Source organism: Dromiciops gliroides, chromosome 4 (assembly GCF_019393635.1).
Source record: "Dromiciops gliroides isolate mDroGli1 chromosome 4, mDroGli1.pri, whole genome shotgun sequence".
In the NCBI taxonomy this organism is placed as follows: domain Eukaryota; kingdom Metazoa; phylum Chordata; class Mammalia; order Microbiotheria; family Microbiotheriidae; genus Dromiciops; species Dromiciops gliroides.
In genome coordinates this window covers 110,949,134-110,974,025 of record NC_057864.1, presented here as the reverse complement: position 1 = coordinate 110,974,025, position 24,892 = coordinate 110,949,134, and the positions used below count along the sequence as shown (strand labels likewise).

The 24,892-nt window shown below is 41.1% G+C and overlaps 1 protein-coding gene across 3 annotated transcripts in view; it reads left to right on the top strand.

Moving 5' to 3' along the window:
- The window catches only part of KCNH1 (potassium voltage-gated channel subfamily H member 1), a 548,878-nt gene that overhangs the window by 515,842 nt on the left and 8,144 nt on the right, over positions 1 to 24,892 (top strand). Inside the window, exon 11 of one of the 3 annotated variants that reach the window (XM_044004833.1) lies at positions 13,217 to 21,158. The exons of 1 other annotated variant lie outside the window; for it this stretch is intronic. In XM_044004833.1, coding sequence (XP_043860768.1) covers positions 13,217 to 14,074 — 858 coding nt within the window. In that variant the 3' untranslated portion in view covers positions 14,075 to 21,158. Of the gene's footprint in view, positions 1 to 11,428; positions 11,542 to 13,216; positions 21,159 to 24,892 lie in introns of those variants that run through there. One more of the 3 variants, XM_044004834.1, reaches the window with a different exon arrangement.

Below are 24,892 nucleotides of genomic sequence, written 5' to 3'. Positions count from 1 at the left end.
CTTTCCCTCGACCAAAAGTCAGATTGAATCAAATTATTTGTCTTTTTTCTCTTGCTGAACTTCAGGGCCCCTTCCAAATGTGGCATTTTCTTATAGGTGGATCAGTTTGAAAAAAAAGCCCATGTCCTGCTTTTAGGTCCCAAGATGGTACTTGGGGGAGCAGTAGTAGAAAGGGCATCAGAACTTGCCCCATCTCAGATGGTTGAGTTAAGAGCTTCATTGCTTTAGATGTTGTTAGGACATTTCAGAGATTTCATCAGAATCTGGTGGGAACTGTCAATTCAGTAGTGCCAGGCACTTAAGAGTTACAAAGACAAAAATGTCTACAGGGGAGGTACAACATATGAAAGAGTTTATTTTCAGTTATCTGTGAGAGGTTTGCCAGGTTTGTAAATTATTCACCACCATGTAAAGTCACTCCCAAGAATCTCAGGATGCTCAGAGAAGGACTGAATAAAATGGAATCAACAATAATAGTGACAGCAACAACTACTAAGTGAATCATTATGTTTACAAAACATCCCCCCATGACAACCTGTGAGGTAGGCGGTACAGGAATTGTACTTCATTTTACAGATGAGGAAACTAAGCCACAGAGAGGTTAAGTGATTTGCCCAAACCCACACCACAGTGGATTGAGTATCAGGCCTGCAGTGAGGAATACTCATCTTCCTGAGTTCAAATCTGGCCTCAGACACTTGACACTTACTAGCTGTGTGACCCTGGGCAAGTCACTTAACCCTCATTGCCCCGCAAAAAAAGAAAGAAAGAAAAAGAAAAGAAAAGAAATTGAGAGCAGGAAGAGACCACAGAGACCATTTCGTCTGAGCTCCTCATTTTACAAATCAGACATTTGATTACCAGGGAGGTTAGGTGATTTGTCTAAGGTCACACCAGTAAAGCATAACAGAGGTAGGATTCAAGCCCAGCTCCTCTAACTCTAAATCCAGTGATCTTCTCATTGTACCACATTGGTGCCATAGTCCTACAGGGCAGCCCAACATTGGGGTACCCATAGATGAGCAGTAGTGGATAGGATACTGGACTTGGAGTCAAGAGGACTTGAATTCAAATCCTCCTTCAGACATTTACTGTGTGAGCTGGGTAACAACCTCTCTGATCCTAGACTATCTATTGTCATGGTTATTTACTTATGCTTTCAGTACATACAATAGATCAAAGAGAAAAATCTGTTTTAAAGTGAATACACCCTTATTGTATCCATCTGTTAAATGATGATGATAATAATAATAATAATAATAATAGCACCTACCTCAAAGGGTTGCTGCGAAGACTAAAGTATACGCACTCTCTTACACACACACACACACACTACATGTACATACATATGTCTACAAAGTGCTTTACAAGCCCTAAAGCTCCGTATAAATATTTATTATTATTACTCATCAGGACAAGTAAAAGCAGGATAAATAGCATGTAAGAAGCTGGGTTTAAAGCTATTTGTGTAAAGTTGTTCCTGAGGGAAGCAGTGTTGTGTCCTCAGTACACAGCTGTGTACACTCATAGATGATGTACCTGGCAGGGGGACCCAGCAGAGAAGGGCTGGGTAACCGGAACTCAGCCTTGCACTCACACATATCTATTCAGCAGAGAACAAAGGTGGGCAGGGGGTTGGGGGCAGAGATTGATTACAAAAGCCCTCTGGCATTAGACGTTTGGAAAAACACCAAATAGCTGGCCCACCACTCCTCTTGTTCTCTTTGTGCCTCTCAATTTGCACCTGCTCTCTTTCCAGTAAGGACTATGCACTAGGTTTTTTTCCCCCCAATAAAAAAAGCCAAAGTGTAGATCACCTCCTCCTGTTGTTACATTCTGTGCTTTTGCATCTCATCCAAACCTCGTGCCCCAGCTGATTGATTTTTCTCAGGAACACATGGCTTTCAGTGCAGCAGTGACTTTCCCCAGCCAATGCTACTCAAAAAACAACTGAGGCAATGTGATAATGAGAGTAAACACCGAGACAAAAAACATCCTTCCTTTTCTACTTTGGGCTTCAGAGAGATGGTTGTAAGGGTAAGGTCTTGTCCCCAGGTATGTCAGTGTGCTGCTAAGAAAGTCTCAGGGTACACTGAGCAGAGAAATCATGAATTGTGAAAGAATAGCAGGAAGGAACAAAGAGTCCACTATGGATCAAGTGTATTTGTGCATGTATGCGTGTATATCAATTTGTGCATGTATCTGTAGGTGTATATATGCACATATATGTATGTATAATTATATATGCATACACATATGGGCACACATGTGCACACAGATGTACATACATGTCTGTATATGTGTGTTGTGAACATGTGTGTAAATGTATGTGTGTGTATGAAATATAGATGTGTGTATATATATATACATATATATATATACACATATATTTTTTTTCAAGTGTCTACTATGTACTGGACACTGTGCTAAGGGCTAGGGATACCATGAAAGTCGTGAGACAGTCCCTGCCCTTGAGGAGCTCATAATTGAATAGGGGAAGAACACAAAAATATAAGTCAAAAAGGAGAGGAAGAAGGAGGTACTTGGCAAGGGCAAGATGAAGTCTTACTGCTGGGTGAGAAAGGATCTGAGGAGGTGAGAGTTTCAGAGTTGATTTTATCTTGCAAGATGATGAGATTCTGGAGCTCATGAAGTCTGAAAAAGCAACCAGATGGAAAATAATGAGGTGAATTCCCTGAGTGCCCCCCAAATGGTTGAGAATTTGATTGGAGCTGTCCAATGCTCACACTCTCCAAGCAGAGGTGGGGGGGGCAGGAGCAGGAAGTACTGTGGAGGCATGAGTTTCAGAGTTGATTTCTTCTTACAAGATGATGAGTTTCTGGAAAGTATGAAGTCCAGGGAAGTGGCCTAGTGGGGCAAACTTCCTAGGAAAAGGTTCAAGATGTCCCTGAGTAAGAGTGAAGAAACTCTCCAAAGCAGTGTGGACGAATTCCTAAGATGCTGGGTCTTTCTACTCTCTTCTTCCTCAGAAAAATCCATTGAAATTTAATTCAACAACTAATAAATGCCTATTATTTGTCAAAGTTCTAGGTGCTAAGGACACCTTCAATGGTGAGTCTTCTGAAATTTGCCACAGGTTCAAGGCAATCTTTGAATTAGCATCCACTCAAAAACGCACCTGACAAGCCCCTACCAATGATTCTTTTACCAGACCAACCAGAAGACCCACTATTTCAAAGTAACAAATATTTGAACAACATAGCAAAACAAATTACGAGAAACATTCCACCTTCTAGCAAAGAAGCTACACAAAATAACTAAAGAGAATATCTTCAGTACCCACAAAGGGGAGAAAAATACCTCCAACAACTAGGAGCTGTGAATTAATCCTTGGCTGCATAAGCTCTTTAAGCTTGAGCCTCCTTTGCTCTGGATTGTAGATGTACTAACTTGGGAGTACATCATAGACATTTGGGCTGATGTTTTGTTCCAGCTGTTCTTAGCATGCCAACTTAGTAAATGTAGTTCAGTTATTTTTCAGTCACGTCTGGCTCTTCATGACCCCATTTGGGGTTTTTTTGGCAAAGATACTAGAATGGTTTGCCATTTCCTTCTCCAGCTTATTTTACAGATGAGGAAACTGAAGCAAATAGGGTTAAGGGACTTGCCCAGGGTCACACAGCTAGTAAGTATCTGAGGCTGGATTTGAACTCAGGAAGAGGAGTGTTCCTGACTTCAGTCCTGGCACTCTATTCACTGCACAACCTCGCTGCCCATCTTAGTAAATACCCTTTTATCAAAAATTTGTGGAGCCTGACTGACTAAATGGTATCAGTGATAATCATGGCAGCATGGTGAGCTATGGTGACCCCCCCCCAAACAAAAACAACAACAACACACCCTGAGAGCTCCTCCTAGAGTCCTGAGGGATTATGGTCCTCCTGCTCTGGGAAAACAGAGTGAGTGGGAATAGGCATACTCACCTGCACTTCAAAGCAGTACATTCCTTAATAATGTAAACCTTCAACTTTTTTTTCTTCTTCTCTTGAGTATATCTTGGAGAACAAAGACTATATCTCCCCATCAATCCGAGGGATTTCTAAGAGCAAGTATTGTCTCCTTCATCAGAAGGGGAGCACCCTGAGATCAAGGACCACGTCTCCTCTATTGGACTGGGGCATTCTCAGGACAGGAACTGTGTCTCTCCTATCACATTGAGAAGGAAAGGGAGAGGGGAGGGAAATATGCATTTATATAGCATCTACGGGACAGCTAGGTAGCTCAGTGGATAAAGCACCAGCCCTGGATTCAGAAGGACCTGAGTTCAAATCCGGCCTCAGATACTTACTAGCTGTGTGACCCTGGGCAAGTCACTTGACCCTCATTGCCCTGCAAAAATAAAAAAAATAAAAAATTATTTAGCATCTACTATGTCCCAGCCACTGTGCTAAGCACTCCTCACCCATATTATCTCATTTGATCTATTAGGGTAGGAAGGAACTGGGTTTCCTACTTCTTTATCTCCCTGCTGAACACAGCAGAAGGCCTTTGCAAACAATAGGCATATAATTCAGTGGGTGGTCTGACTCATGGATGTGACAGATTCAGTTTTTTGCCCTGGTTCTGATGTTCTGGAAAGAGGTGATTTCACATTTAATCCAAGCTGGAGGAGTCAGTATTTTTTCCTGACTCACCTATGATGCAAAAAGGATTGCTTTTCAAACCAAGTTGAAGGCTCAGAAAGTGCCTGCAGCTTGAAGGGCATATGGTAGTCCCCTCGCCTGCTCCCCACATCCCAGCCCGGGGAGTTTGTCTCTTTCCATTTTACAATGAGTCATACCCTATTCAGCATTCTACTCGGGTCTCTGATGCACCTTGGCTCAGGGTGTCAAAAGAATAAAAATCTATAGCCCCTTCTGGTTTGGCAAAGCTTTGGCTGTTTGCAGCAATTTTTTAAAAGCAATTCCTTCCATTGCTAGGAAGCAGTCTCCCTAAAAATGATCCAGAGTGGGGAAGTTCTCCCTAGATCTGGCCTAGAACTTGGAATCAAATATGAATTTTGTGACTTGAGACCACCAAGATTTGCCTTACACTGACTTTTGAATGAGAGACTGACTATAGGGTCCCTGGATTCTTGAAATCTGCTGACTAATTACTACAGTTAACTGCGGTTGTTATAGGAGCATCTCACATTTGGAGCTAAAGAACAGTCTATGGTTTCATTACTATCTGGAGTACTCAAAGGTTGGATTTCATTTTCTGCTGATATAAGTTGGCCCCTCCATAACTTATGGTTTTAGGGACTTGCTGGAACACAGAGATTTTAACTCACCCAAGGTCACACAGTCATTTTCTTATCAAAGGTAGTGTTTGAACTCAGATTTTTTTGGCTTCACGGTCAGATCTCTACTAAGAAATGCTTCTTCTCATCCCACTTTTAGAGTATTCAGTGTATGAAGTGGCACCATGTAGTGGAAAATGTTGTGTTCTAGCCAAGACGCTGTCCCTTATAGCTGTGTAACATGACAGGAGACATCACACAAAATAAAATAAAATAATCTCCCTGGTGTAAAGCTACAGGGGACACTTGGGGGAGGAGCCTCTTTCCCCTGTGAGCTGGTCAAACTCTGCTCTTGGCAGGCATCAGGGACTTGTGTCACCTTTCTGAGAGGCCTCTGGGCCATCCCAGTACAGATGGAATTGCAGAGTCCTAGGGGGTGTGCTAGCAAGCCCTCTGGCCATGACTCACACTGCAGGCCCTGCTTGCTCAACTTTGAGCAGATATGTGGCCACCTGCCACATACACACACATACACACTATAAAACCAGATGAAAGTTAAGATGATGGGGACTAAACAACAACCACTTTCTTCTCCTCCCTTCTCAATCAACTCTGGTTAGAGCACTCACTATGGAGTGCTGGGCCTGGCTCCTGGCCAGTTTGGGGGAAATGTGGCTCAATGCTAAAGGGCTGGAATGACGCAGCAAACCCTGGGTGGTCCTGGGCCCTCCCCTGTGACAGTGGCAAAGCTTCAGGATGATGTATCACACCAAAGCCCCAAGTGCTTTGAGCTAAGAATTACATGCAAGTGCTGAACCCAGTGGAGTATTATGCCCTTAGCAGAACAGATCAGGGGGGCTGGGAGTTGGAAGGAAGGGAGGGTGCTGCTGTTTAGTGGGAACTACATCCGCTAAGTAGCCACCCTCTGGGGACCCAATCTCTAATGCGCCTGCAAGTTGGGGAAGTTGCTCACAGGGAATGTTACATGACTAATAATAGCTAATAAATACTATTTATATAACACAAACACTATAGACATCATTTCATTTAACATAATAACCCAAGGAGGAAGGTGCTATTATATAATTATTTCCATTCTATAAATGAGGAAAGCTGATGCTTATAGAGGTTAAATGATTTATGCTTGAGTTTACAAAATTGATAACTATTTAAGGAAAAATTCAGACTCAAACCTTCCAAGTTCATTGCTCTATCTCTTACACCACATTGCATCTTTTAAAATTTGTAAGTAGGGGCAGTTAGGTGGTGCAGTGGATAGAGCATTGGCCCCGGAGTCAGGAGGACCTGAGTTCAAATCTGGCCTCAGACATTTGACACTTACTAGCTGTGTGGCCTTGGGCAAATCACTTAACCCTCATTGCCCAACCAAAAAAATAAAAATAAAAATAAATTTGTAATTAAACTCCAAGTCCTCATAGGATTACTGTAAGCAAAGAAATGGAGTAAAATTGGTAAGAATTAATGACTTCTAGGAATGGAGACTAGACCTGGGATTTTATTTGCATAGGGCTATCCTACTACTAATTCAGGTTGACACTCTCTACAATTGATTATATATAGTTTCCTGGAGATTGAATAACTTGCTCAGGGTCAAGTATATAATATAGATTGGGACTTGAACCCAGGTCTTCTTGGCTTCAAAGTGAACTCTCTATTTACTACTCCATGATGGTGTCCCTTAAAACTATGGGCTGCATATTTTGGTGTTCAAAAGAAGGGTTAACCATGTTGTTTTCACTGGTGGTCAGTCCTCATCATGACAGACTGGTGAGTTTTTGCTTAGGGTATCCAGTCTATTGGGCCAGGGCTGGCCACCAACGGACATTTCAAATGCACTAGTCTGCTGACTGAATGCAGCACTTGGATAGAGGATTTAAAAAATAAATTTTGTGAGGTCTTTTGTTCTTTATATCATAGTCCTTTCTGGGTATACTCTACACCATGTGAGTCCTCTCTTGATACAAAGAAAAGCAGTTAAGTAAAGCCAAGCAATGCTATGACCATTTCTGACAGGGTCTGGCAGCAGTCTCCCTCTCCCATCTTTGCCTAAAGGAAGGGGATTTGTTTCATCATCGATTCTCTAAGACTAAGATTGGTCATTATAAGTACTTGGAGTCTGGCTTTTTTGTAGAGTTCTGTTTATTTATATCATTACTTCTTGAGTGTGGTCTGAGGATCTCTGGGGCTCCCTAAGACTCTTTCCAGGGGTCCAAGAGGTCAAAACTATTTTTTACAATAATTTTTTACAAAAATACTAAGACTTTAAATGTCTATTAAGATGCGCCTCCTTTTCCAACCACATATCTGGGTGAGGCCAGAATTTCTTTGTGTACTTCAACCAAAACAATATATTGCAACAGATTGAATACAGAAGCAGAGATAAGCATCCAGGTATCTTCTATTAAGTCAAACATTGAAGAAATTTGCAAAAATATGCAAAACAATACCGCTCTTCTCACTAATTTTTGGTAAAATATAATTATTTTTCATAAAATACTGTATATTATTTATGTTAATAAATAATGGATTTATTTTAGATAAATAAATTAATTACATCTTAATGGGTGAAATTATCCATTTTTATTTCCAATATGGTAAATGTTAATAGATATAATTCACATAAAAATTCCTTGGGGTTCTTATTTTTGAAGATTTTTCAATATCTTCTGTTTTTTACACCAGCATAGTTATCCCAAGTATCCCTCACCCTCCCAGAGAGCCATCACACATAACAAATAGTATTTTTAGAGAGGGAAAAACAAATCAGCATATTTTTCATTCAAGTGATCATTATAATTTTGTTATATTTACCTTTGATTTTTTGGTGTGTAGTTCTCATTAATTTTTAAGTGTGTAAAAGGGTCCCAGGACCAAAATTGTTGAGACCCTAGCTGATTTACAGTATTTAAGTCACTGCACAGTGTTCTCCTTACTCAGCATACTTCATTCTGCCAAAGTTCAGTCAGGTCTTTCCATGATTTTTATTCATCATTTCTTTTATGCAGTAATATTGCAATTTGTTCAGCAATTCCCCAAAACCCACATTATCTCTAGGTTTTTTGTTACTGCTATTTGCTGCTATTTTGGCACAAATAGAGTCTTTCTGTGTTTGACTTTCTTGGGGTATTACTTGGTTAGATAAGATATTTAAAGAAGGAACACGTCCTGGGGTTTGAATACTAGGCTTTATCACTTACTAGTTGTGTGAACTTGGGTAAATCATGGGTCAGCTAGGTGGCACAGTATAATAAGCACTGACCCTGAAATTTGGGAGGACCTGAGTTCAAAACTGACCTCAGACACTGTGTGACCATGGGCAAGTCACAATCCCAATTACCTTAAAACATCAAGGGCTATCTCCAGTTATCCTGATGTGTATATCTTGCCAATGGACCCAGATAGTTCTGGACGAGAGAGTGAGGTTGCTGACCTTGCACAACCCTCCCTCAGTTCAATACAGTTTAGTGCAAGTCATGACATCACCCCAATGTCATGGTTGTCTTCAAGAACAAAGGATAAACAACAACAACAAATCATAATCTCTTTATCTTGAAGTTTCCTCAAATATAAAATGGGAGTGATACTATTCAGACTATCTTATCTTAGAGATTTTTTGTGAGGAAAATATTTTATACACCTCAAAATTAAATATGTTTTTTTTAGTTTAGTTTTGTTTTCAGGCAATGGGGATTAAGTGACTTGCCAAAGGTCACATAGCTAGTAAGTGTCAAGTGTCTGAGGCCAGATTTGAACTCAGGTACTCCTGAATCCAGGGCCGGTGCTTTAACCACTGCACCATCTAACTGCCCCCAAATATGTTGTTATTACTCTATGTAACAATTTAAGCTGTCCCAGAATGTAATGGGCTGCCTTAGAAGGTAATGAGCCTACAAGACTGCAGGCATTCAAGTAGGGGCATGATGGCCACTTGTCAACGATGTTAGCCTTTTACTAGGCTCCTGAATCTGGTTCTAATTGGATAATTTCACAAAATGACATACCTCAGTGGCCATCTAATTCCTGTTCAGACCTAAACAAGCATCTACTCTTTAACAAAGCTCATCTAAATGGGCCTTTCCAATTAAGCCCCAGAGGATAAAAAAAAAAAAGAAACTAGGAGCAGCAAGAAGAAACTCACTGCTCCTTGTTCTGTCCTCTGGGGCTTAAGGAGAACACATTGAATCTTGCTTCCACATGACAGTCTTACAAATACTTAAAGAAAGCTATTATGATTCACCTTCTCCCCTTCCAAGCCATCTCTTTTCTGATTAAATGTTCCTGGATTCCCTAGAGGTAGCTAGGTAATGCAGTGCATAGAGTGATGGACTTACATCCAGGAAGACCTGAATTTGAATCCTACCTAGCAATGTGATGCTGGGCAAATCACTTTACCAATTCCAGTCTCAATTTACCCATCTGTAACATAGTGATAATAATAGTAGCTACCCCATAGGAGGTGAGGCTCAAATGTGATAGCATGTGTAGGGTATTTTGCACACCTTAATACACTATCTACATGCTACTTCTTCTTCTTATTTATGATGATGATGAAACTGATATTTAAATGATAGGCTTTTACATTTCCCCTACTTAATTCTGCTTCCCATATGAAATAGTGCTAGAGATCATGATGATAGCTAATATTTATTTCATGCTTTAAGATCTGCAAAGCACTTTATCGATACCATTTTATTTTATTCACACAATAACCTGGGATATAGGAACTAGTATTATACCCATTTTATAGATGAGTAAACTCAGCATGAGAGAGGTTAAGTGATTTGTCCAGAATCTCACAGCTAGTAACTGTCTGAAGCCAGAATTGAGCCCAAGTCTTCCTGATTCCAGTTGCATCTCTCATCTGTTGCACACCTAGCTGTTGGAAAGAATTCACAAAGCTGAATCCAATTGCCAAAATTATGGCCAAAGAAATTAGTGCTGTCGGTTTAGAAGAAGACAAATCACCGTTGGTTGGAGCAAGCTGAGAATATTTCATGAAAGTAGAATGGGAACCAGTCATCGATGATGACTAAGACTTGGATTAGGTGAAAAAGAGAAGAGAAGAGAAGAGAAGGTATTACTAGGAGGACTTATATGATTCCTTCCCATTCTAGAATTTGAGGATTCTGTGGTCTGCAAATAGGTGGTGGTATTCACTATAAACAAGCATTCAGGGGGCAGCTAGGTGGCGTAGTGGATAACGCACTGGTCCTGGATTCAGGAGGACCTGAGTTCAAATCCAGCCTCAGACACTTGACACTACTTGTGTGACCCTGGGCAAGTCACTTGGCCCTCATTGCCTTGCAAAAACAAAACAAAACAGAAACAAAAGCATCAACAACAACACACACAAAACAACAACAACAGCAAACAAACCCAAACATTCATTGTGTGCTTTCTTATTCAAGGCGTTGAAGAACTCATAGGTAGGTGTCCCTCTCCATCTATGTCAATATAGATTGGAAGAAGCTCCCAGATATCAGGAAGCAAGTGGGAGTAATTCTCCCCTGGATATCACCTACCACAGTACCACGTACTGTTAGAGAACTAGAAAATACCATAGGGATTATGGAGAGTTTGATATTAACTGCCTTCTTTGTAAGACAACTGGCCAGAATTGTTGTTGTTGTTTGTCCTTCATTCTCAAAGAAGACCAATGACATCAGGAGGGTGATGTCTTGACTTGCACATGAATTAAATAGAATGTGCAAATTGGGAGGATAAAGTCGGATAGATTGACTTGTCTAAAGGAGACAAGCTATGGAAAGTAGTTCAGACTAGACCTGGGGTAAAGGCTGGACAACTGCCAATGCCTAGGTTCTCCTCCAGCAGGGAATGTTATACACACTTCTCCAACCTGCCTGGGATTTTCAGGATGGTTGTAGGCAAAGAACCTTTCCCCCCAACTATACTGAAAGAAATGGCAGAGCATAGCAGTAACAATGGGCAATGGGAGCCACCAATGTCAGGGAACTGGTTTCCAACTCTGAGTAAAAGCTCACGTGGCATCTATAATTCAAACATAGCCAGAAGTCACTATTTTACAGAGACATGCAGTGTCTTTCACATAATAGGTGTTAAGTAAATATTTATTGAATTGAAATACTATTTGAATTGAATTAAGTTGAATAAATATTTATTAAATTAAATTTCTATTATTCTAAGAGAATGGTAACATGGAGGAAAACACTGGACCAACAGTCAAAAGATGTGGTTCTCAGAAGAACATTGTACACAGTATCATCAACATTGAGTGTTGACCTACTGTGATGGACTATATTCTTCTCACCAATGCAATGGAACAGAAGAGTTCCAGGGAACTCATGATAGAAGAGGATCTCCAAATCCAAGAAAAAAAAAGAAAGAAAGAACTGTGGAGTATAGATGCTGATTGAACCATATTATTTCTTTTGTTTTGGGTGCTGTTGGTTTTTTTTTTCTTTCTATTTTGAGGTTTTGCATCACTGCTGTGATTCTTTCTCGTGTAACAGGATTAATGCAGAAATAGGATTAATGTTATTATGTGTATATATATGTGTGTGTGTGTATATATATATATATGTATATATATATATATATATATATATATATATATATATATATAACCTATATCAGATTACCTGCTGTCTAGGGGAGGGGGGAGGGAGGGGTGGGAGGGAGAAAAATCTGAAATTGTAAAGCATGTATAAACAAAAGTTGAGAACTATCTTTACATGTAATGGAAAAAATAAAATACCTCGTACATTAAAAAAAAAAAAAAAAGATGTGGTTCTGATCTTGGGTTTCTCACTTAGCTGTTTGTTAGCCATAAATTCACTTAGGCACATAGTATAGTGGATTACTAGGTGGCACAGTGGATAAAGCACCAGGCCTGGAGACAGAAAGACTGTTCTTCAAAAGTTCAAATATGGCCTCAGTTACTTACTGACTGTGTGATCTTGGACAAGTCACTTAATCCTATTGGCCTTAGTTCCTTATATGTAAAATGAGCTAGAGAAGGAAATGGTAAATCACTCCAGTATCTTTGCCAAGAAAACCCCAAATGGGGTCATGAAGAGTGGGACACAATTGAAAAATGACTAAACAAATCGTTGAAAGAATCCTGGACTTAGAGTCGGGAGGATCTGGATTCAAATCTCACTTCTAATACTAGCTATGTAGCAACGGACAACTTACTTAAGCTCTCTAAATCTCAATTTCTTTATCTATAAAATAATATTTTGTGGCATGTTTTTGTTATAATTCTTAATAGAATTGTCCTTTGCTTTACCTTTGTCCTTAGCCAGAAATCATTATGGGACATTTACAAGTCCCCTAGTTGCTGTCTCATAAACAGAAATCCTTAGGTTGACTTGTAAGAGCTGTTTAAAAATGGAATGGAGTATTACATTAAGTAGTGAGTTCCCCAGTACTGGAGGGATTCAAGAAGAATCTGGATGACAACCAGTTGAAGATCGTCAAATAGCACCTTACTCACAAGACGGTTGTGAGCCAAAGTAGATAATGAATTAAAAGCACTATCTAAATGTGAACTGATTTTTCCATTTTTTATGTTATGATTATGTGTAGGTCACTCTGAAATCTGATCTGTAATTAGTCTACAGTAGTTAACTCTTAACTTTTTTTCCTGCTCTAACATTCTATGATACTGTTAAAAACAGGTGGGTGGGGGGCAGCTAGGTGGCACAGTGGATAAAGCACCAGCCCTGGAGTCAGGAGTACCTGAGTTCAAATCCGGCCTCAGACACTTAACACTTACTAGCTGTGTGACCCTGGGCAAGTCACTTAACCCCATTTGCCTCACTAAAAAAAACAAAACAAAAACAAAAAACAACAACAGGTGGGTGGATCGAAGAAAGTGACCCGTGATGACAGGGAGGGTGAATGTGCTTTTGAGGGCTACCCATCATCATCCATCTTAAACAGCTCCCATGTCATTTTTACTTGTTGCAGATTGTGTTTCGGAAGATCAGTGATGTGAAGAGGGAAGAAGAAGAGCGAATGAAACGGAAGAACGAGGCTCCCCTGATCCTGCCCCCGGACCATCCTGTCCGGAGGCTTTTCCAAAGATTCCGGCAGCAGAAGGAGGCCAGACTGGCAGCCGAGAGGGGAAGCCGGGATCTGGATGACTTGGATGTGGAGAAGGGCAATGTTCTGTCAGAGCACCCCTCTGCCAACCACACGGTGGTAAAGGCCAGTATCGTCACCGTCCGGGAGAGCCCGGCCACCCCTGTCTCTTTCCAGTCAGCATCTACCTCGGGGGTCTCAGATCATGCCAAACTCCATGCCCCTGTGTCAGAGGGCCTGGGCCCCAAGGGGGGTGGAGGGGACTGTCCCCGACGCAAAGGTTGGGCTCGTTTCAAAGATGCCTGTGGAAAGGGGGAGGACTGGAACAAAGTCTCCAAGGCCGAGTCCATGGAGACGCTCCCCGAGAGGACAAAGACATCTGGGGAGGCCACCTTGAAGAAGACAGACTCTTGCGATAGTGGCATCACCAAAAGTGACTTACGCTTGGACAATGTTGGGGAGACCAGGAGTCCTCAGGACCGCAGCCCTATCCTTGCGGAGGTCAAGCATTCCTTCTACCCTATCCCTGAGCAGACCCTTCAGGCCACCATGCTGGAGGTGAAGCATGAGCTGAAAGAGGACATCAAGGCCTTGAACAACAAAATGGCAAACATTGAAAAACAGCTCTCTGAGATACTAAGGATATTAACTTCCAGAAGATCTTCTCAGTCCCCCCAGGAGCTATTTGAAATATCAAGGCCCCAGTCCCCAGAATCAGAGAGAGATGTTTTTGGAGCAAGCTGAGAGGCCCATTTATTTAAAAATTAAAATAAAAATATAAACATTTCAACCCCTCTTCCAGAAACACATGCGTAGAGCTAAAATTTTCTTCTCAAAATAAGATTTTCTCATTGATGGAAAATCAGTGAGGGACCAGTTGATCCAGCATGTCCCCCCCACACACTCTCTAGACAAAGAGGAATTTGCTACCACCCTGCAAAATGGCGGCTGTGTTGGAAGTGTCTTAGCACAAATTTGGAAGAGGGGGTACACTGTTCAAAGAGTATTTTCCTTTTCTCCTTAGTCTGGACGTTTTGGGTTTTTTACTTCCACGATGTTTGTAAAAAAAAAAAAAAAAGAAATATAGAGGAAAAAAAGAACCCATCAGCCTTTTGAGGATTGAAGGGGGAGGTGGGGGTGGCTGGGAATGTGTTCACAACCATGTGACCTTCAGTTCCTTTGGACTCCGGAGGGTGTGATAATCATGAGCACCCTCCTGCTGGGCTGCCTTCCTGTACATTTGTACAGCCAGTATCCAGTGTCATAGTATATTTTCATATCATAAGAATCATTTGTAACAAAGATGGGGGAAGGAGGGAACAGGTGGAGGGCAGAACTCCTTTTATCCTTTCATCTGCCATGATCAAGACCAAAAGACAGATGCAGGGCTTGTGCCTCCCACCAAAAGTTAGAATCATGAAGTCCTGGGGATTTGCCACAGGGCTTGAAACCCCATGGGCCATTTGGGGATGTGCAGGCCCCAGCCCCTTCTCTCGGTCTGCACCCAGTGACTTGGATTTTTATGTGTCTCCTAACCATTTCTCTGTCCCCCAGTCTGCTGAATGCCTGCATAGAACCATGATTTCTCATTCCAAAAGACTTAAGAGTTGAGCCATTTGTCAGAGGTAGGGAGAAAGTCCCTCCTTACCCAGGATCATTAGCAGGCCATTTTTTTTTCTCTGGAGATCTCACGTGGACACTGGGAACCTCTAAAGTGATTCCAGGATCCTGACTGATTCCTATCTCCAGGTGCAGGTCTTTCTACTTTCTTCTACCTTTTGGACAATTACATATATAGAGAACCTTAATGGGAAAAGAATGCCTATGTAGCATTCCTTGGGGTATAATGGAGATAAAAAAAATATCAGGAACCCAGATTTGACTTTTTTAAGGATGATAATATTTTGTGGCATGTTTTTGTTATAATTCTCAATAGAATTGGCATTTGCTTTGCCTTTGTCCTTAGCCAGAAATCATTGTGGGACATTTACAAGTCCCCTAGTTGCTGTCTCATAAACAGAAATCCTTAGGTTGACTTGTAAGAGCTGTTTAAAAATGGAATGGAGTACTACATTAAGTAGTGAGTTCCCCAGTACTGGAGGGATTCAAGCAGAATCTGGATGACAACCAGTTGGAGATAGAAACAAGATGGGGGAGAGCCTTCCCTGGGCTCCCCAAATGTATTTAATTTAGAGCTAGAGGTCATTGTGGAACATATTTTTGGAAAAGTCAAGCCCTCTGTGTCTTATATTCTCAACATTAGAAACAGTATCAGAAAGCAAAGAGGGGGGAAGGGTTCAAGGACTGTGTTTTCTCTTTTAGCTGAAAAAGATCAAAGGAACCAGCATTTCAAGAACAAGAGTATCTGAGAATTGGCCCAGTCTATGCTCCAAACAGGAGCCTACCTCCAGGCCCATGAATCAATGAGCGATGCATGAAGGCCCTGCCCCAGCCAACAATTGTGATCTTTATCCCATGATGCTTGGGGAATTTCCAATGCAACTGGAGTTACTTCCCTAAATATTGGTTCCTCCATGCAATGTTTTAAGGTGAAGGGTAAAGAAGGCAGAAGGAAATATCTGGCTTTAAGACTCATAGATGATTCTGGAATATGCAAACCTCTGACGTAGGATAAAGTTGGCTTGAGGTGTGCCCTACGCAAAGGGACCAGGGACCCAAAAAGAGACTAGATGTTAGAAGTTCAGTGTTGAGAGCTTAGCCTTAGAAAACCCCAGATTAGAAATGCAGCTGTGTCTTAAGCATCACTGGCCAGCTGGCCAGACCTAGCCTATCACTGACACTTGAGAATTCCTGCTCCAAGTTTTAATTAAAAGCATCTTTCTTGCATGGACTCTGTAGAGGGGACGTGACCACGTCCTTTTGCTCATGCTAGTCAACATCCTGACATAAGTCTTCTTTAGGACTTTGAGATTATGGTGAGCTGACGTGTTCCAGGCACACAGTGTTTCTGGAAACTTTCTGTTGGGCCCCATCCCCCTATCTTTACTCTGCATCCACAGGAAGCACAAGTAGGGCAATTGAGTGGGGGTCTTGGCCTTCTAGTTGCTTCCATGGGCCAGGACTGTCAGGCTCTCTCTCTCTCCACCATTTCCCTAAAAAACTAGGCCTCAGAGTCCAAGGACATCATAATTTCCAAGATGACGTCAACGCATGAAGAGCTTTCATTTGAGAATGATGCAGTATGTTGCTCTAGAGTTGACTCAGTGGTGTTACTTAAGTCATGAACAGAATCACATATGAGGAGGAGTAGCATTTCACTTTTGTGAGGACAGATACCAGTTGCTTTGTAACTCAACTAAAACTTTGAAGAAAACTCTCACCTCCAACTTCCCATCCTCTTATCAACCTGACAGGTTTATTTAGCATGTCTGGTGCTTAATCAGTCTATCAAGAAGTATTTACCAAGCACCCCTTAAGTGCCAGAAACAATGCTCAGCACTAAGGATAAAAAAGGCAAAAACAAAACAGTCCCTGCCCTCAGCGAGCTCCCACTTGAATCCAGCATTCATTCTAGTGCACCATGCTATAGAGAAGAGTGAGCAGAGCACACCTATATCTATCATCTTCCAGGTTACTGGAATCTCTACATGCTTCTGTCTTTTTTTTCTTAGAAATAATATGGGAAAATGCTATAAGGTATGTCTCTAAAACCTCATGTCCCACCTTTTCTTAGGCAGGGAATGTTGCATGAGGAAGGAAAATCCTGTCTACTTCCAAGGAAGTTTCTGACTCTAGAGAACTATGCATGCCAACTCCCAGTTCCATTATTTCTTCCTTCTTTCTAACATACTCCAAGGATCAAGCCAGAAGCAATGATGAGCCAGCAGGTCTAATGATGTGCCGGCCAATAGCGCTATTCATCCCCTTCTCCTTTTTCAGTTCCATCTCCCGAGAGCCGCATGATCCATTGGAGAGTGCACCAGGTTTGGAGTTAGAGGACCTGATTTTGACTCCTGCCTTTCCAGCTGGGTGACCTTGGGCAAATCAATCCATCACTCCAGGCCTTGGTTTCCTCATCCATAAAATGAAGGGATTGAACTAGATGACTTCTAGGACAAGGGTTTTTGACTTGGAGTCTATGGACTGCCCTTGCCCAAAGGTCTGTGGATAAATTTCAGAGGGTCTGTAAACTTGAATAGGGAAAAAATCTCTATTCTTTACCTGAAATTTAGAATTTCACTTAATTATTTAAAACAGTATTCAGAGAAGGGATCTATAGGCTTCACCCACAGACTGCTAAAGACGTCTACAACAGAAAAAAAGGATTAAGCACTTCTGTTCCAAGATGTATTTTAAGCTCTAAATTTATGATCATATGATCTTACTTCATGATGTGGATACATTTGTCTGTTAACACACAATTCAGGGTCAAGAGAGGCTTGACTTTTCTTGGCCCAGACAATAGCTCTTGACCTTGTGGGATGATCTTTTGGGATCATCATTTTGGGATTATTATTCTATTCATTATATTCTCCAATCTCTAGTATGTTCCTAGCCTTGAAACCAGGGAACTGTTACAAATTTACAGATGTGTCCCATCTCCCCCATAATCTCCCTTCCTAAACATGACCCCCAGGTGTCTCCATCAGTAAAGGCCCACAAAGTCTGGAGTTCAGAAGATGATAGATTTAGAACTGGCCAGCACTTGAGAGGTCATCCAGTTGTCAAATCCCTACTTTTTACACCAAATCCAGGGGCTCTTCCACTGCACCATGATGTAAAGGCAAGGGAGGACCCCCCCCCCCCGACACACACACCCTATTGCAGAAAACTTCGTCTGGTTTTCTGGGTTTTGTCTTGGGGAAGATAAGGAAGAAAATTTGTTGAGACCAGCCCAGAGGAGCCAGCTTCTCTGTCTAGCTCTCACAATATCTCAGAGCCTGGATACTGACATTGTACTTTAGGAGTGGGAGCCAAGGAACATCCTGGAGACTTCTAGGCAGTACATCATCCATCTCAGGATGGCTTATGGTCTTTGTGGATGGTCACTTACTTCTGAGTGTAAGCATGTATGACTTCTGTCTTTCATTTGCCTCCATTGGTGATTTAAATAGAATTCCACTGCATATTTTCCCCTGGAAAAAAAATTGAATTTTTTTCTTTTGAACTTTTTTTGGGGGGTATATGTGCTTGGCTTCTGTCTGCCTTTTGCTCTAGTTAGTCTTCTGCCAATCCACTCTGAATTTACAAGCTGTGCCCAAGTGCTTCAAATAATAGTGACATGTCTTATCAACTACATCCTTGGTAGCCAAGGTGAATGTGTCACCCCACTGGAAATCAGCTGCTGAGAGATTAGAGAAAAACAAAACTAAAACAAACTAAAAGATTTTCCCACGAGCAGGCAAGGATTGATGTACTCTCTTGTAGGAGGGCTGTTACCTTTTTGCTACAATGAAACACAGACTTTGAATATCAGTAAGGTCTTGTCTGCCAAAGTTAAAGGCTCCAATAACCCTGGGGCACGCAGGTCGGGGATCTTGCTGGAATCTTCTCCCCTTCAGCCCTTTGCTGTACATATAAAGATATTTTATCTTGTTTAAGCATTAACTAGACTTAGGTTTTAGTCCATGGAGCTAAATGATCAGCCAGATGGCAGATGCAGAATTTGAACCCAGGTCCCTTGACTCCACAATCAGTGATCTTTTCCCTATTCTCTAGGACATCTAGACATCTTCTATTTCCTATGGAGGTAGGGAAAGAGTGTCCTGAGAAGTTTCCAACTGTTCTGCAATAGCATTTTAAGTTCCCAGGGGACATTCTGTAAGTGCTCAGACTCTTTGATTTTAGGGTTTTTGTGCCCATTAAACTGAAGTCAGGGGTAGGCAACAATGGTTAAATACCTGTGATCAATACAAGCATCTGTAAAGCTTCTCAGTATATGAGCATATCAAACTGTTGGAAATATATTCTCTTGTTTTGATCTATTCTCTGATCCCTTCTTCTTGTTCCTACTATTTTTGTGTTTCTAGACTTCCCTATCATGTCTGATGGGCAAACATGAAGCCTCTTCCAAGTATTATTACCTTCTCCCAGACATACTATGGGGGTAGAGGATAAAGTGAGTCATTAATAGGAGGAAAGTGAGTTTTCCATCTTTGGGTCAAAGTTGAAGGAGCCTTAAAGCCAAATTACTGAACTCTTGGTCTCAGACTGACAGAAGACAGACATAGTTGAGTCTATGTTCCAGTTCTGTTCTGTAATGCTAAAAGCCCAGATGGGGAAGCACTGCTAAGTTACATTCAGTCTTTGGCAATTAGGACATTTTGCCTTAAGACCCTTGAATTAAATTTAAACTCTGATGGAACTGCCAGTTCCCTTTTTGAGTACTTGGTAGTGCCCAACGAGGAGATCCCACTGATGATTTCCAGGAGAAAAAGGAAATCCTTTTCAGTAGGTAATTAGTTCTATCATTCCACTTATTGCCTTCTAGTTCAATTCAATAAAAATGACCTTTACTAGCCTCTTCTCTCTCTCACGGGAGGAGACGGCCCTCTCAGAGCCAATGAACAGCATCAGAAAATCAAGCCATCCTTTTATCATAGATGTTGATGTTGGGAAGAGGGTCTTTGCCTTTGTTTTATGTTGGTTTTTCCCCCCAAAGATGGTCATAAAGCTCACAGATGTAGTGCTTTAAGGGGCCTTGGAGGTCATCTAATTAAACCCATCTCATTTTACAGATCAGGAAACTGAGGCCCCAGTAGGCCATGTGACTTACCCAAGGATGTATAAACAGTGTCAGAGGCAGAATTCAAACCTAGGAGCTACAGTAGAAGAGACCTTGGACTGGGAGGGGTTTCAGAGGCCATTTAGCGCTAGTCCTTTATTTTACAGATGAGGAAACTGAGATACAGAAATTATATGATTTGCACAAGATCATGTAGGCAGGATTTTTGGAGGGAGGGAAGGAGTTGAATCCAGATCCCCTGGCTCCAAGGTCAAGTGTTTTTTCTACTGTGCCATACTGCCTCACTTAGGGAAAGAAGGTCCAAGTCAGGGTAGGAGTTGTTATGGCAGCCATAAAACTAACAGCAGTGGGCATCAGATACTGGAAGAGATACAGACCCCATAGAGCCCGTATGAATTCACCAGAACTAATGTGACCTTTCCCATGGTCTAATTTGTTTCAAGTGGAACCAGTATCACGTAATCTCTTGGACATGTTTCTCCAGTTACATCTCTGGAAATGGATTCCACACCTCTCTCAAAACTTTTTTTCTCAGAGTGGGTGTTTTTTTTTCTTCTTCCTTCGATCAGTGACCTCTGAGTCATCAAATGCATATCATTATCTAATGAGGAGGTCAAAATCTTGTCTCTCATTGAAGTGTCCAGATTGAAAAAGATGTCAGTTCCTCATGAATGTATTATCTAATTATACCGACCCTTGGTCAGTATTTGTACATCTCTTGAAAAATGTCCATGTTGATATTTCTCTGATGCTGCATGGATCCTTTGGCGCGGGTACGGCTCCTTCTCCTGGGGCTTCTCCGGTATATCACACTTCTTTTTATTCCTTCCTCCACAAAGTTCCCAGGTCTCATTCCCTCCCCCTCTGCATTTGTCACTTTGTTCAAATGAGCATGAATAAAAAGTCGTGCAAACGAACAGATACTATTTTTATGGTCAGCCAAGAATGCTGCCAAGAGCTCTCCTGTATTGTATATCTCCAGTTTGGGAATGTTCAGAGGAAAATGCAGGCACCACCTCCATGAAGAATATTCCCTTCTCAGACATTTTTAAACAAGCACAAATAAGATTTGTAAAGAAGTTTAATTTTATTTATTATAGTAATAAACTATTTTATACATGACATTTGTTTTGTGCATTTTCTTCAAGCCATTTGAGGCACTGGGCTCACCACCTGGATCACAGAATGATGTGGGGAGGGCTCTTTCCATTCTTTCTCAAATGATAGCTGCACAGAGGATAGAGCTTGAAGGGCCTGGAGAAAACCAACACCATTCAGTAGGTAGTATATCCATAGAAATCCTTGATCACAGTAGCATAGATTTAGAGCTTAGAGGTCATTGGTTGCAAGCTTTCCCTATTTTGCAGATGAGGAAATTGAGGCACAGAGAAGTGTCATAAAGCTAGTAAATATCTGAAGTGGAATTTGAGTGCCTGGTCTTTCAAGCTCCAAGTCCAATGCATGAAGCCAAATCCCCTTGTTTTACAGAAAAGATCAAAAAAGGCAAGTGTCACCAGGTCACAGGGAGAGGCAGACTTGTCACTACAACCAAAATCTTCTGACTCCTACTCGTAGGATTGAGAGCTGAAAGGGGCCATCTTAGAGACCAGTTAGTACAATCCTCTAATCTTGCAGATGAGAATGACACCCAGAAAGGTTAAAGGGCTATCTCCAAGTTTAAACAGACCCTCCCAGGGTCAGGATTCAAACCCAAGTCATCTGACTCCAAATCCAGCAATCTTCCAACACTCTTTGCTGCCTCTACTGGTTGTTATTAAGATGGAAATTAGATCTGCTGTTTGGGGAAAAAATGGAAAATTCTACTGGCATTTAGTCTGCAAGAGGATTCTGTGACTGTGAGCTCATGAGTGTGGGTAATTCTTTCACAAGTGTAGACTGCAATCCCTCCACATGTTCTCATCCCATGTCTCATTCATGCCTTTCCATAAATCCTCCATAGAAGATCCATGATGAATCATAAATTCTAGATGTACCAAACCATCATTATCAATCCAACAAACACTTGTGGTGGCCCATAACCCAGGTGTTTAGCAAGGCACAGAAATCACAGTTTTCATGAAAACTGAGTTTTATCCTCCCTCTATCTTACTGTGTTCATTTCCCCAACTCTCTTCCCTTTTGTTCCTCTTTCTCCATTCCTCTCGTCTCTTCTTTAAATAGCTGGAACATTGACCTGTAACTCCCAGCATGCCTTTTTATCTTCTGCTGCAAAATCAAGTGGATCATTTATTAGCAAATATATCAGGACTAACTGACTTTAAAAAATACCCTCAGTAGAGCTAAATTCTTGTCCTGGAGGATGGGAACAAATATGATTCTGAGAAATAGTCAATGGTACTTTCAAACCAATTCCTTGTGAATAAAGTGAATGATCAAGTAATATTGTTTTGGGTAAAATCAAAACAAAACAAAACATGTGACTATAAAATTACAAGACTTATTATCTATGGCCTCTGTGTTCCTATGGCCATAACTCGATTCCTAATGAGGAACTCCCAAAATGGTAGTATCATTTGCATGGGTATCTACGGTAAGCATCCAACATAGATGCAGTTGGGCTTGATGGCTAAAATATTTGTTATGGAGCCAGAAGGATCAGAGTTCAGGTCCTATTTTGGACACTAATTAGCTGTGTGATCCCAGGCAAGTCCTTTAAACTATATGTTGCCTCAGGTGAATCCTAGGATCAATCTGCTAAGTTATAAAAGGGTGGGCATAGTTCCTTCTCTGGGTTGGCAATCACAGGCCCTTTCCCCTACATTTGCAAGGGGTGACAAAAATGTGTTTGTTAATGAAAACAAGAAGTCTTATTCCTTAATAGGAACCCAATGCCTTGCACAAAGCAGGCTTCGAATAAATGTTTGTTGAATTCAACACTTTGTATTTACTGAATAAAACTATGTGCTCTGTGTTTCTAATTTTAAAAGCAGATGAATTTAACATTTTTACTTCTTGAAGATAAGAAATAAGTTACTATTTACCTGCTCAAGGCCCTCAATATTTTTTCCTGTGGGTCAGCAGCTCTCAGCAGAACAAAAGGTTCTGAGCCTTGCTTTAAATAGTATTTGTGTACATAGCACTACTTGGTTGGGAGCTGGGGAGGGTCAGGGAGAGAAGACAAACTGTGAGGCACCACTGCCCACTGAAGTTCAGACAGAAATAAAGCATCTCTGACATCACTATGTACTTCAGCTGGGGGAAGAAGACTGGATTTTTGGAAGGCTTGATCTCCATACAACTTTTTAGTAGTGTATCTATTATATCAAGCTAGAGAAAGCTGCAGGTGGAGAAAAAGCTATAGCTGGCAATAATAATAATATGTATGTAGTGCTTGAAAGTTTTCAAATAACATATATGAATGTTATGTGCCCACATAGATACACATATGTGTGTGTGCATGTGTATGCATATGTGTGTATGTGTACACACATATGAATATATTTATAATATGTATTATAATTTGCGTAGGGATGGGGATAAAGGGTTTATGATTTCATTGGTGTATGGAAACTCTGGATAGGGAAATTCCCTCTACCAATACATGTCAGCAACTTCTCTGCAATTTATAGTCATAGTGATTTGCCTAAGAAGAATGAGAAGTTAAGTGACTTGGCCAGGGTCATATAGCCAGGCTTGAATCCAAGTGTCAGGACTCCAAGGCTGGCTGTTACACAGAGCTGGCATTCCCATTTCATCCTCCTGTTACACACCTCTGTTGGTCCTCCCCAGCATAGTTAAAGTTTGCGTATTCCAGGTCCTGTTTTCTCTTTATATGAAAATTCTTCTTTCCCCAAACTCATTTCTTTAGAGAATGGCTTAACCCTTCCTGCTCTGAGATCACCTATTTTTCTTTTTTGCGCTGATTCTTGCTATGATTTTGCTCTGATTTTTGCTTTTGCTTCTGCTATGATTTCATTGGTATTTATAATGTCAGGAAACCGAAAAATTTTAGCATGGCATCATGGGTAGATGGCTCTTTTCAGACTCAGGAGAGTCCGGATTCCAATTCTGCTCCTGAAACATACTGGATAGTTGACCCTGGGTAAGTCACTTAACTTTTCAGTCACCCAGGTAATAATCTAGGACTATGATTTGCTGAAGTGGGTAGCAATCTATTGCCCTAGGATGTACCTGGAAAAAACTTAGAAGTCATCTCGTTCAATCCCCTCATTTTACAGATGTAAAAACTGAAAGCAAGAGATGGAAAATGACTTATCCAAGGTCATACATATAGTAAGTAGCAGGCCCAGAATTTGAACCCAAGTCTTCTGACTTCACTCTTTCTACAACACTAAACTGTAGTTCTCCAGCTCAATTCCAACAAGAAGATTGGGATCATAGCATGTAGAGGCTGGACTTGACCTTGGCAGGTTCTGCAGGCCAGCTCCCTACCTTGCCCAAGGCAGATGGGAATGGGAAGTGACATTTCAGATGTTAAATGTCAGATGCTCTTGCATTGATAGTCTTCTTTTCTCAAGAAACTCAAACTCATTAATTTAAAAATAAATATATCTCAGGTCCAGAAGAGTAAAGAGATAAGAATTCTCATCCCATGTTATTCTGAGGGACAACAAAGGAAAGCAGGTAATGCAAGGATTCTGGATAATCTATAGACTGCATCATCAGCACTGCCTCCCTGCCCCCTTGCCTCTGCCACCCACAGTCACATAATAGCTAAGTCAGGACAAAGCATCATTAATTCAACTAATAAACTGATGAAAATGAATTATAGAATATTTTAAAAATCAATGCAGCAAAATTATTTTAAACTACATACAGTAACTCCTCCACTTGGATAACCAACGGTTGGTAAGTAGAAACACCAGGGATCCTAT